The sequence below is a fragment of the Erythrolamprus reginae genome, chromosome 2, assembly GCF_031021105.1.
Source record: "Erythrolamprus reginae isolate rEryReg1 chromosome 2, rEryReg1.hap1, whole genome shotgun sequence".
NCBI lineage: Eukaryota > Metazoa > Chordata > Lepidosauria > Squamata > Dipsadidae > Erythrolamprus > Erythrolamprus reginae.
Window position 1 is genome coordinate 323527539 of NC_091951.1, and position 14061 is coordinate 323541599.

The 14061-nt window shown below is 40.9% G+C and overlaps 1 protein-coding gene across 1 annotated transcript in view; it reads right to left on the reverse strand.

Moving 5' to 3' along the window:
* MAP3K1 (mitogen-activated protein kinase kinase kinase 1) overlaps nt 1-7931 on the reverse strand; it is a 78444-nt gene extending 70513 nt beyond the window's left edge. The window contains exon 1 of the mRNA XM_070743321.1: nt 7288-7931. Coding sequence (XP_070599422.1) covers nt 7288-7820 — 533 coding nt within the window. The 5' untranslated portion in view covers nt 7821-7931. The remainder of the gene's footprint in view (nt 1-7287) is intronic.
* Between the last annotated feature and the right edge of the window lie 6130 nt (nt 7932-14061).

The following is a 14061-nucleotide window of genomic DNA, read 5'->3' on the forward strand; positions in this document are numbered from 1 at the left end:
AAAGGGGAGTGTAAAAATGCTCCCTGGAAGCCAAAATAGCCACATTATTAATATACTATCTAAGAATAATATATATTCAATATTAAGTGCCTTTAATATTTTGAGACTGTGTAAGGGAATCTACCAACAGTTCAAAAAACAAAGTGAAAATCAAAAGAGGCAAAGTACAATACAGTATTTATAATTTAAAGGGTCACAATATAATTTAAAGGCCTGACAAACAAATTGATTGATTATCATTCAAACTATAGGATGAAAAAACTAAATTGCATTGCAATGAACAAAAATGCAATAGAAATCATACTTCCTTAAAATGCATTTTAATGTTCAGTCTGCACCCTGTCAAAGGCCTTTTCAGTATCTAACATATTAGAAGAGTTGATTTCAGTGCACAGTATTTGTAGCTACATCCATAATATCAATCACCTGGCAAATATTGATCAAATACTTATCTAACTCAGCCATTTTTGATGCGTATGGTTACGGAAATGAAGAACTCATTCCATAAACCCAGATAAACAACCTCTCCCTCTGTCACACTGGGAATAATAATAATAATAATAATAATAATTATTATTTATTAGATTTGTATGCCACCCCTCTTCACAGACTCGGGGCGGCTCACAACAGTGATAAAAACAGTATAAAATGACAAATCTAATAGTTAGAATCTAAAATAACAATAGTACTGTACATTTTAAAAGTCTAAAAAACAAGGAACCCCAATATATAAAAACATACATACAGTCATATCATGCACAAAAACTACATAGGCAGGGGGAGATATCTCAGTTCCCCCACGCTTGACGACAGAGGTGGGTTTTAAGGAGTTTACGAAAGGCAAGGAGGGTGGGGGCAGTTCTGGAGGAAGCTGATTCCAGAGGGTCGGAGCCGCCACAGAGAAGGCTCTTCCCCTGGGTCCCGCCAGACGACATTGTTTAGTCGACGGGACCCGGAGAAGACCAACTCTGTGGGACCTAACCGGTCACTGGGATTCGTGCGGCAGAAGGCGGTCTCATAGATACCCTGGTCCGGTGCCATGAAGGGCTTTATAATGCAGTACAAAGGTTTCCAAACAAACCTAAATCCCAATCAACCAGGATCTATCTAGGTTCACACAGCAGCTTTTCCATCCAGTTTATTAGATGACAAGGTGTCAAGCAGAAGCCATCATGTGGAGTTAGAGATTTCGGCCTGTCACAGCATAAGGGGGGATGGGAGGGGTAATGAGTAGTTACTAGACACAACCAAAGATTCCTTTCTCTGAACCAAGGTCACCGTTTGTTCTGCCTCAACTGATGAGAAGAGGAAGTTGATAAACCCCTGCACACGGACTGGCTCTCGGGATGAACTTGTGGGTGTGGGGATGTAAGATGAACCTTAACCTAGGTGGGATTCTGGGAAGTATTCAGAATCAGAATGATTATGGCATAACCAATATGGTTCTGTTAATAAATTGAGCTCTGATTGAGAGAATTGGACTGGGACTTGATTTATTTCTCAGGTGCTATTTGGAACACTGACAGTTGGTTCTCCCCCCACCCCCACTGAAGACAACTGCACTTATCTTAAGGATGACTGCCTCTTCACTGATGTTATTATGTGACTTACAGAGCAGGGGGGTGGCGGCTGTTCACTGCTATTTTCATGGTAAGCACTGTCCGTTTTGTACTGTTCATGCTTTTGTTTTGTACTGTTTGCGCTGTCCCTTTTTCTACTGTTCAGATATAAAATGACACTGGGGTGCATATTGTTAACTTTTTCATTCAAACTGGTATTTGAAAAATCCATGTTTCTTGTTTAAATATATGATCGCTGACCATTTATTTGATTTGTTTTTATAATGCAATTTTTATATTCCAATTTAAAAGTTTCATGCTTTGATGTTATAAAGTCAAGCAGCATTAAAAATTATATTTTTTAAACATGTTCTTAAAATCAATCCTGAAATGTGTGAGACCTGTTTGCCTCTTCTATTCTATATTCTATGATTGGTCTCATTTGAGAAGAAATAATTTCTATTGCTTATCATATGACAATCACTAAGTGTTGTACCTCAATATTCTTGACAAATATGTATATATTTGTCAAGAATATATATATATATATATACATACATACATACATACATATATATATATATATATATATAGCGCACCGAGAACCTATGCACCAAAACCAAATTTCTTGTGTGTCCAATCCCACTTGGCCAATAAAGAATTCTATTCTATTCTATATCAGATATTCTATTCCACCTCCACTGATCATTCAAAGTTTAATTAGTATAGATTTTGCTATTCAGTCCCCCCCCCCCCACACACACACATACACAAACACAGTATATATAGCATACTACTACTGGAATGAAGTCCTGTTACTCCATTATATTTTTTTCAAATCTTCTCTCTATATACAAAATCTATTTTTTAGTTAGGTTCAATAACACAAGATTGTCTAGCTATGTATTTTCAATTATCATTCTGGCAGAATTTCTATTTGTATTCTTCCTCCACCACTCCAATGTAAACAAGTACATTAATATATAAGAACAACATAAAACTTTGATAATGAAAATATAAAGTTCATTACTTTTGAAAGGCAAATTGCATAAGGGCTAAGCAGGAATTCAAGTAATAATCTTCACCTATAAAAAGTTTATTATAGTAGCATTAAGACTGCTTCCTCATAGATAAATAGGAAAAATCATACCATCTTTTTTTTTTTTTAATCCTGAAATAAGTGCTTGGCCTTATTGCCATGCATTCGAAAGCCCAATTGGGCTTATTATTAGGGGATGACTTATTTTGGGGGAAACAGGGTAGTTACACCAAAAAGACAGCTTAATTACTTAAGTGTAGCTTTATCCTTAAAATCAAACTAAGCTTCACTGAGTTTAATGCAGCTTGGTCCCAGTGTCTGGAATGCAGCCTAAATTTCAGAAAATTATTTTATCATTAAAACTCCATTTTTTAAATACAGTGTTCCCTCGATTTTCGCGGGGGATGCGTTCTGAGACCACCCGCGAAAGTCGGATTTCCGCGAAGTAGATATGCGGAAGTACTGTAAATACACCATTTTTGGCTATGGACAGTATCACAAGCCATCCTTTAACACTTTAAACCCCTAAATTACCATTTCTCATTCCCTTAACAACCATTTACTCACCATTATTACTGGTACTCACCATTGAATAAGACACTTAGTAATCCTGATATTTATAAACATAATTATTTATTAACAATAATTATTTTTTTTGTTATTTATTTGCAAAAATTATTAGTTTGGCGATGACACATGACGTCATTGGGTGGGAAAAACCGTGGTGTAGGAAAAAAACCGTGAAATATTTTTTAATTAATATTTTTTGAAAAACCGTGGTATAGGCTGTTCGCGAAGTTCGAACCCGCAAAAATCGAGGGAACACTGTATTCCATTTTTACCATTGGATATAATGAGTATTTTGAAACACTCAAGACCACAGCTTTACTTTTACAAAATCTGCTTTTGCATACTCTTTCAAGAACAGTGAACAATTAATACTATGTAATTCTAGTAGCATTTACTGAACAAAAGTACACATTAATAAGTAACATTAAAGTACAGTACACAAAAAACTAATCTGGATTTCCAAAAAATGGAAGGCTACAATAACATTAAGACATTATCTAGAAAGCTACCTTTCTTTTTTATTTTAGGGAAGTCAGGATATTATCATAGTTAAATATTTGGGGAACGGAATAATTTAAGACTATTGAACTTTGGATTAACTGTCATGACTAACATAATGCTCATATTCACCAAGGAAAGTCACTCTATGCAGCTGCAACCTTCTCCAAATGGAGATGTTACACTGCATTAGTAATCATCCAATCCCTGAATGGATGGGTGAATATTTTTATCCCAATTCCAATTGACAACAGATTATTATACACAGCTAATTGCTTAGACCAGAATTACCGGTAGTTACAGAGATTTTTATTTTATTTCATAAGCATTTTCAATTAGGATGGGACATACTCCAAATAGTAATTCAGAAATGTAATGAAGTAGGAACTATTTAAACCCTGGGATGAAGAATCATAGATAAGAGAGAAATATGTGAGGGTCTTAAAGCAGCTGCACTATCTACTTATTTCAAGAAGACCATATGAAATGAATTAATATTAGTTATTGCACTCACTGTATTAAATGTAATAATGTGATTTAGATTTTAAGAATTTAGTTGAAGCATTTACCATTTAGAGCCAGTATCGTGCAGCAATTTAAGGCACTGTGCTAGTTACCAGGTGACTGAATTCTACTTCTTCCCGAGACACAAAGCCAGCTACTGACTTTGGCCACTGTCCCTCAGCTCTAGAAGAAAGGTAATGGCAAATAACTTACAAAAATCTCACCAAGAAAACTGCATGGGCTTATCCATGCAATCACCAGGAGTAAAGAATGACTTGAATGCACACACACACACACACACACACACACACACACACACACACACACACACACAGAGCTGAAATATTAACAAGGGTAATAATGGCTATGCAATGTTTAAACATATTGAAATTACAGTTTGTACAAGCTGTATTTTTGTTGGATTTATTTCAATTAAATCTGTGCTGTCCATGGAGAGATAAGCTATTTAAGTCAAACGATTTCTCTGGTATGTATAAATGTTTTCTCAGCAATTAATTTTAATTTATTTCAGTGAATACCCCCACTCCTAAATGTGCAAAATTTTTGTTACATGTTTGTAACAAAGGAATTTGTCATGTACAAGCAACGACATGTTAACAAATACAATATTCATGAAATGCTGATCTTTCTGTGGTCAACACATTACAATAAATCTTTCACATGAGATTTACAGGTGCATTTTCTGCCTTATTTTTCTTCCAGCAAAGGTTCATGGAAATAAAATAGCCAGCATCACTATGGCATATAATGAGCACACACTGTACAGACACACATTACAGTGATATACTATTAATCTACTTCAATACTAGCTATTCTAAAAATGCATTTCCATAATCAGGGTACACAGTTCATGTGCAGCTTGAAATTCAGTTTCAATTAGCAGCTTATCTGTCACATATTTTATATGTTAACATAACTGCTAAAAAATTAGCAAATTCACAAGTTATAAATGTACACAGAACCACTGATTATTGGCTGCCTTAAGACTAGATCTGGTTGTACAAGTAGTTGAAAAATTAATTGCATATTAAGACTGTAAGACTAAACATGCCTATTAAAAGTGAGTCATAGGGGATTCAAGGTGATCTGTTTCTGAGAGAGATCCCTATTTAGGATCAGGCTTCCTTCATGAACAATGCAGAATGTAGGTCTCAGAGCACCCCCTTACTGACTATAAGGGCATTTCTCCCTCAATCCTTACTAAAATGCTTTGAGAAAAAAAATGCATTTATCCGAACAGAGAGTTACTAAAACCAACATAGGAGCACTTGAACATATTATTTAAAAAAAAACAAAAAACACCTCCACAGGTCTTGTCAAATTTAAACCAGCGTGTTTTAATTTAATATCCCCAACTGAAACCTGTGTTTCCTGTATGGAAAACAGGGCAAATTCTGCCTTGTCGGTTAAACTTTTTAAGAAACGCAGACAAACCCATGCACACTGTTTTTTCAAGGCTTGTCAACTGAAATCTCAATTTATATCCGTTTCAACCACAGCCGGGTAGAGAGAGGCATATGCATGATAGATAGAAGATAGAACTCTTTATTGGCCAAGTGTGATCGGACACACAAAGAATTTGTCTTAGGTACATATACTCTTAGTGTACATAAAAGAGCCTGGGTAGGTTAGTATGTTATGTTATGTTATGTTATATTATATTACTAACCTACCCATGGTCTCTCAAGACTAAAGGATGCCAATGTACATAAAAGAAAATACACATCTGTCAAGAATCATGAGGTACAACACTTAATGATTGTCATGGGGTCAAATAAGCAATGAGTAAACAATATGAATAAAAATCTTAAGGATACAAGCAACAAATTACAGTCATACAATCGCAAGTGGGAGGAGATGGGTGATAGGAATGATGAGAAAAACAACACAAACTGCTTTCTCCCATTCCATAAACAGATTTCTCCATTTTCAAACAGCGTGGAGGGAAAACAAGCTCCAGACACGCTCTCAGTTACTGAACTGTTGAGAACGCCAATGGAAATGGCAAACTGAGGTAAAATAATTCCCCCAACACTGTCAAACTTTTTACTAAGTCTGCACTTCCATTTCTACTAGTTTTTTCCTCATCATTCCTATCACCCATTCCCTCCCACTTAGGACTGTATGACTGTAACTTGTTGCTTGTATCCTAAGAATTTTTAATTAATATTGATTGTTTCCTCATTGCTTATTTGTCCCCTATGACAATCATTAAGTGTTGTACCACATGATTCTTGACAAATTTATATTTTCTTTTATGAGCATATGCACCAAGACAAATTCCTTGTGTGTCCAATCACACTTGGCCAATAAATAATCCTATTCTATTCTAAATACTACTCCATTTCGCCGCATTTCCCAGCTATGTTTACCCGCGTCCCCATTGCCTCTCCCCCCCCCCCGTCCGTTCCCCCAACTCTGGATCCTCCTCCTAGTAAAAAAGAGAAAAGAACCGCCCGAAGAATTAAGCGGCTTGATCCGCACACAAACTGAAAAGGCTGGGACATCCGGTCTTTTTTTCTCCTCACCACCACTCCGGCCAATTCAAACTTCAAAGCCTTCTCCAAAAGCAAACCGCCGCCGGGCAGGTATTTGAAATGGCTTTTTTTTTCGGGGCCCCGGGGCGCCCTTCGGAAAAAGCCCTCCCCCCCTTCACAGCAGAGGCAAAATAAAATAAAATTAAAATGGGGCTGTGAAGCGCCCGAAAGAGAAACACTTCCAAAGGGTTGCAAAAATGAATAAATAAATAAAAAAGGATGCGCGCGCCGGCAAGTTTTGCTGCTAAAACAATGCTCAGGAAGCAGAGCGCCGCGCGCTGACCTGCGCCCCCCCCACCTCAGAAAACGACCCCTGGCCGGCTGCCCTGACAAATTGAGTCCCAGGCAGGCAGGCAACTCTCGAGGCTCGCCCGAGTGTTTGCAAACACGCGCTCTCGCTCGCTCGCTCTCTGCAAGGCGCCTCAAGCGCCGCGTTACCTGCCCGCGGCGGGCGCAAACAGCCCCGCGTCACCGGCCACCCCCTCTTCTCTTCGGCCAGGCCGAAAGGACCCCGCCGCTCTCAAGTGTCACCCGCTTGCCCGCCCGCAGCCCCACTCACCCAGCTCCGGCTGAAGCGGCGGGGGGCGGCGGCGGCAGGAACTCTGGGATCCTTTGGGCGACGCCAGCTCCCGCCGCTTGGCTGCCGACGTCCGGCTGCGGCAGGTCGTGGGAGCCGGCGTTGAGGAAGCCTCCGCCGCCGCCGCGGCTGGGGGAGGACGCGGGGCTGCCGGGGGTGGAGTGCGGCGCCGGGCCCCCGGGCTGGGGGACTGACGAGGAGGACGTGGCGCCCCCGGCGTTCTTGTGGAGGCAAAGGGGCAGCGCCGGGCACTCGGCGGGCTCCGGTAGCCGGTCCAGCTCCACGCTCCGCACTTTGCGCAGCTGCTTCCGCTTCCAGTCTGAGCGCGACTCCCTCTGGCCGCCGCCGCCGTCTCCGGTGGAGAAGCTCACCGGTGCGGCGCCGTTGCTATACCGCGAAGGCTTCGGGCTCAGAGCGCCCGCGGCGGGCGCTGCTACGGAGGCGGCTTCGTTCCCCGAAGATAATCCTACGTGATCCCCCGCCGCCGCCGCCGCTGGTCCTCCTGCCGCCGCCATTTTCTCTGGCGGGTCACATCCCAGCCCACACTCGCCCTCCGTCAGTCAAGCGCACCGGCTCTGAGCGGACGAGGGAGCGGATTCCCCGGACGGCCGCTACGCCGGTTGCGTAGCTTGCGCCGGTTGCGTAGATTGAGGAGAACTGGGCCGATGGGCGGGCCCAGGTTGCGGGAGGGAAGGAGAAAGAAAAGAAGAGGGCGGAGGCGATAGGTAACCTGAGGGGCGCCGCGGCTGGGTTTTTTTTGCGCAGCCGGGCTCCCTCAGCGTCTCCTCTGGCCGGCCAGGTGCATTTGGCTTTTGGGCTCCGCGCTCGCTCGCCTTGGCCGCTCCTCCTTTTCCCCAGCCGAGTTTCTTCCCTCAGCTGCCCTGCTTCCCACCAGAGAAAACAGTATCTTGGGTTGGAAAGTGCCTGCTCCTCACTAGGGATCCTTCCGTTTCACTGGCTTTCGGGAGGATTGCACGCCGATCTGCTTTGTTAAAAAGCCGTCGTTACTAGGACTTACAGTCCTAGGTTTAGAAAGCTTAGAACTATGTCGTCTTAACCTTGCTCTTGTGTTCGCATTTACTCCACACTTGTACTGTTTGGGGTGTAACGAAATGTAACAATCAGAGTGTATCAAAAAGTAAACAAAAAGGAAAAATCCCCACACTCATAGTAAGAATCTCTCAAATGAGGAAAAGTCAATTAATCACAACTTTCAGATCCGCATGACAAAGAATCTAAAGGGTCTCAAATTTCATTTAGGGCCATATAGACCCGAGCATAATAGCAGGGTTAAACACGACCTAAGCATAGCCCATAAAATCATCTGCTACAGCATCCTTCCTGTCAATGACTACTTCAGCTTCAACCACAACAACTCACGAGCACACAAACAGATACAAACTTAAAGTAAACCACTCTAAACGTGATTGCAGGAAATTCGACTTTAATAACTGAGTACAGTAGTTGATGCATGGAACTCACTACCTGACTATGTATGTAGGTATTTGTTTGTTTGTTTGTTTGTTTGTTTGTTTGTTTATTTATTTATTTATTTATTTATTTATTTATTTATTTATTTATTTATTTATTTATTTATTTATTTATTTATTTATTTCGACTTCTATGCCACCCAATCCCAAAGGACTCAGGGCGGCTTACAACAACAATGTAAATACAAAACAATAAAAAGAAGACAAATTTTAAATCTAAAAAACTATAAAACCCTAATTAAAAATCCATAAATTAAGCAATCACAACAACATGCATACTAATCATTCATACGATCTGGCCATGATAGTTGATTAATTCATAGCCCCCCAGGCCTGCCAGCAAAGCCAGGTCTTCATGGCTAGTAGGGTGGGAGCAGTACGGACATCGGGGAGGGGGAAGGGTTGATTCCATAGAGCCGGGGCGGCAACAGAGAAGGCCCTTCCCCGCGGCCCTGCCAACTTGCATTGCTTAGTCGACGGGACCTGGAGGAGGCCAACTCTGCTCTTATAGATCTCTGTGAGGTATGTGTCAAGAGACGGTCCCTGTAGTATCATCACCTCTCCCTCTAAAACTTTACCCTTAGGATATCTACTGTTGACCTCTCCCGATTCCTAAGAGGTCAGTAAGAGGCATGCACAAGTGCACCATTGTGCCTTCTGTCCCCTGTCCTAATGTTTCTTACTAATATCATGTATATAAACATTGTTATATCTTTGTATACCACCGACAGGTACTTGACAAAACAAACAAACAAATTTGTATATGTCCAGTCAGCAGAAATAAGGCAATTAGTGGACCTCTGAGGCTTAAATGCAAGGATGGAAGCGTTTTGGTTGGCAAAGGGGAGAATTCTCCTCCCCCCCCCCCCAGGACTCTCCACATAATAATTCTGGCATTTCCTGTAAGTTGGAAACTTAGAAGTAAAGACCTTCAGGCAAAGCCTTATGTGCTGAAGGTCTGTTTCAAGAAGATTTGTTTCTTGGGAATAGAAAATTTAAACCCAAGAAGTTTACAATGGGGGAATCAGCTCTGTCACTCTGGATGGCATTGGCGTGCCTTACTTATTTTACAGTTAACAATGTTTTTACCAGTTGTCCTTTTATAATTTTTCATAATACAAATTAACTTGCATCATGGTAGGTTCAAATTCTTCCAGCTCCAAGTTATAAACCCAAGTTATAAATAAGAGAGGTGGTTTTTTTGTTTGTTTGTTTTAGTTTTATTGCACAGTTGTTTTACTATAACAAACATTTTTCTCTCGTCAATTTATTCTACAATATGACAGGCATTTTAACCAAAAATAGAAATCTTGAATAGCTTCCACATTTCAGTAATTTCTCAGCAAATTTCACATTACTTTTTTGATTGGCATCTTGGACTTGTAAACCAGGGTCATTGACAGTTCCTGGATAAACCCATGAGTAGGCTGAGTGGCATCCTGACACTGCAGCTCACTGCAACATTAGAGTGTTGTATGTGCCATTTCCATTCTTAGTTACTGGAATGTCATTCGATACTCTCCTCTGCCCTTTTCTCACATCTACTTAGAAAACAATGAGGTGTATCTAATTTTCCCTGAGTCTTTATGCTTCAGAGAAATTAAAGACTTTGGCTCTTGGTATATTAGACAACTTCTACCCAGTTGCTAAATTTCCCTTTGTTTGTCAAAAGGGGAATTGAAAACCAACTGCACAGTATCTCGGAGAAAACTGGTTAACTAGAAACTTTTCAGCCAGGATTTATGCCTGGACATGGGAAAGAAAGACCTAGTATTTTGTCTAGAGCAGTGATATTGAACCTTTTTTGGGTCGGGTGCCCATGCCCATAATGCCCTCCCCATATGCATGTGTAAACCCCCTGTGTTATCTCCCTACTGATGCACACAACCCACCCCCCTGCCCCCCGGATATGGGCATAGGCCTCACTGAAGCCTCTGGACTTCTAGTTGGCCCATTTGACTATTTTTCACTCTGCCCAGGCTTCAGGAGCTTTCCTGAAGCCTGGGGATGGTTAAAAACAAGCCAACAGGCTAACCGGAAGTTCAGGAAAAAAACTTCTTGTTGGGCCGTTTTCGCCATCCCCAGGCTTCAGGAGGCTTTCCTGTAGCCTGGGAAGATTGAAAACAGCTGAAAAGAAGGCCAAAAATCAGCTGGCCAGTGCACGCATGCCTGCTGGAGTTGACATAGGGCAACACCTTGCGTGCCATCAGATATGGGTCTGTATGCCATAAGTTCGCCACCACAGGTTTAGTGAGTGATCTTTGTTGGGTTTTGTATGGAGAGAGTTCACCCTCTTGATCTCTCAACATAGTTTTCTAACATCCACGTAAAATACTCTTTAGACTGCCTGCAAGATAAAAATATTAGAAGCAGTGTTCTGTGGTGATTCTGCTCCTATTTAGAATAGAATAGAATAGAATAGAATTTTTTATTGGCCAAGCGTGATGGGACACACAAGGAATTTGTCTTTGCTGCATATGATCTCAGAGTACATAAAAGAAAATATAGAGTGTCAAAAATCATGTAGTACAACACTTAATGGTTGTCATAGGGGTCATTGTGAATGGTTCTAGATAATAGTCCTGGAGAAAGCAATAATGTTTTGATTGCTGCAGCAAGGAGTATTATAAAACTTGATCCTATACCCAATGTTATTTAATTATTAAATGAAATTATTGATGGAGATCCTCTCTCGGTTTGGGTGTAATCAGAAGTGGGCTGCTAAGGTGCGCAGAAGCAAAAACTATGCCAAAACACGGGCACAGTTGCATCTCTGCAACCTGCACAGGTGCAGTAGGAGAATTGTGCTGGACTCTGCTAGCACTCAGAGCCACGGGGGCGAGCACACCTTAGCAGCCCACCTCTGGGTGTGATGATATGAAATATATATTGCTACTCCAAAGCAGGCTAGATATGCAGCGAAGGCCTTCATCTGGTGTCTGGAGGCTATGAAGGACTGGATGGGGGGAAATAAGCATGGAAGTCTTTGCTGCATATCCAGTCTGCTTCTGTGATGTTTTTCCATAAGCAACTTTACTTTTGGGAACCTTGGTCTCCCTTGTGATTTGAACAGAGTTACAGTACTCTCTTAATGAAGGACCAGCTGATTCACTTAAAGGTCCTTCTGGACTTCAGTTTCTGTTTCAATAACAAGTTGAGGTTGTAACAACTAGGGCCTTGTCCAGCTTTTATGATGTATTACATATATATCTCCGGGACCGCCTTATGCCGCACGAATCCCAGCGAATGATTACATCCCACAGAGTTGGCCTTCTCTGGGTCCCGTCGACTAAACAATGTCGTTTGGCGGGTCCCAGGAGAAGAGCCTTCTCTGTGGCGGCCCCGACCTTCTCGAACCAGCTCCCCCCTGAGATTAGAACTGCCCCCACCCTCCTTGCCTTTCGTAAACTCCTTAAAACCCACCTCTGCCGTCAGGCATGGGGGAACTGAGATAACTTTCCCAGGCCTGTACTGTTTATGTATGGTACGTTGTGTGCATATTTTTTAAATTATGGGTTTTTAGTTTTAATTATTAGATTTGTATTATATATTGTTTTCTATTACTGTTGTGAGCCGCTCCGAGTCTATGGAGAGGGGCGGCATACAAATTTAATGAATGAATGAATGAATGAATGAATGAATGAATGAATGAATGAATGAATGAATCATTATCTCAAGCCATGAAACTTTATGACCATCTTGTCACCATGCAGTGTTACTGTAAAATATTCTTTGGGGGACCATCTTGAAGATTACTAAGAACTGGTACTGAAGACGATGATTGGATTGTTGGCAGGTAGACATTGCCTCTACAGTTGCTACACTGATTGACAGTAAGCTTCCATGCTCAATTCAAAACCTTTAAAACCCTCCACAGCTGGGCTGTGACCATCTTGCCACAATTGATTCTGCCTATCCTATCAGATTGTTGAGGAAACCCTTATGTAAAATTCTGCTCTTATGCAAACTAAGGGAGTACACTCTATGGAGATTCTCATTGATCCAGGCTACGGTTGTCCCAAAGGTGCTTTTTCAAGAGGCAACTGGAGGTTCTGATTTTTCTTTGAAGATAGTTTGCTTCTCATCCAAGAAGCTTCTTCAGCTCTGATTGGATGGTGAGGAATAATTTCACGATTGGCCCACAATCCAGTCAGAGCTGAAGAAACTTTTTGGATGAGAAACGAAATATCTTCAAAGAAAAACCAGAAGGTACAGTTGCCTCTTGAAAAGGACCTTTGGAATAAGCAGGGGTAGGCAAAGTTGGCTCTTCTGTGACTTGTGGACTTCAACTCCCAGAATTCCTGAGCCAATCATGCTAGCGATAAGGGAATATAAGTAGGCCCAATTGTGAACTTTATGCTATTGTATACGAAAGAGAAGGATATCCATCTTATTTTTGTAATAATTCTTATATATTGTGTTATATTTTATGAATTCCCTCCTCAATGAACCTCAGCCACATCAATCATTCCACCATGGCTCTTTTGTCCTCTTTTCCATTGTTATTGGCAATTGTTATTTCAAAAACACAAAGGAGCAAGTTCCTTTGTGGTGCTTCACAAGATTGAAAATACAGAGTAATGGCTAACACATGACAGACCAGGTCACCCCTAATCATGCATCACTATGTTCAGAAGTGAATAGTTGCCTGAGGAAAGATGACAAGGTTATGTCTATCATGCAAAGACAACTATAGGCTTAAAAAAATATATGTCAAATCTATTACACAGCTGGATCCATACTGTACGGATTTATTGGCTGCTGAAACTGAAGTGGAGTTGGGAAATTCTCAAACATTGCACAATGAAGACTTCAGTCAACAGAAAATCTTATCTTGCTGAATAGAATAATGAATATTAAAGGCCATAGATCTACATCAATAAAATTCTCGTGATATCTTTCCCTTCCAACAAAAGAAGATGCCAAATCTGGAATGTCTCTGGAATCTTTTGAGAACATATGACAACGATCTATGCCTATGCTAAAATCTATAGAAGATTTGTATACATTTAGTGTTCTGACAGTGATAGTGGATGGAAAGTTAAATTCAGGATTTGTGCCATGGCAGCAGGTCCTGTTGCGTTCATGAAGATTGTTTTTTTGTTTTTTTAAGGCTATTTTTAAAATGGCTTCAAACACTATTGCTTAAAATATACACAAGAAAGGAATATAACATTAATAGCTGGTCTTATTTTCCAGTGGGTTCACAGGCACTGATATAACTGTCAAGTACAGGCAATAATCCTTGGTTAAGAATATCTCACAG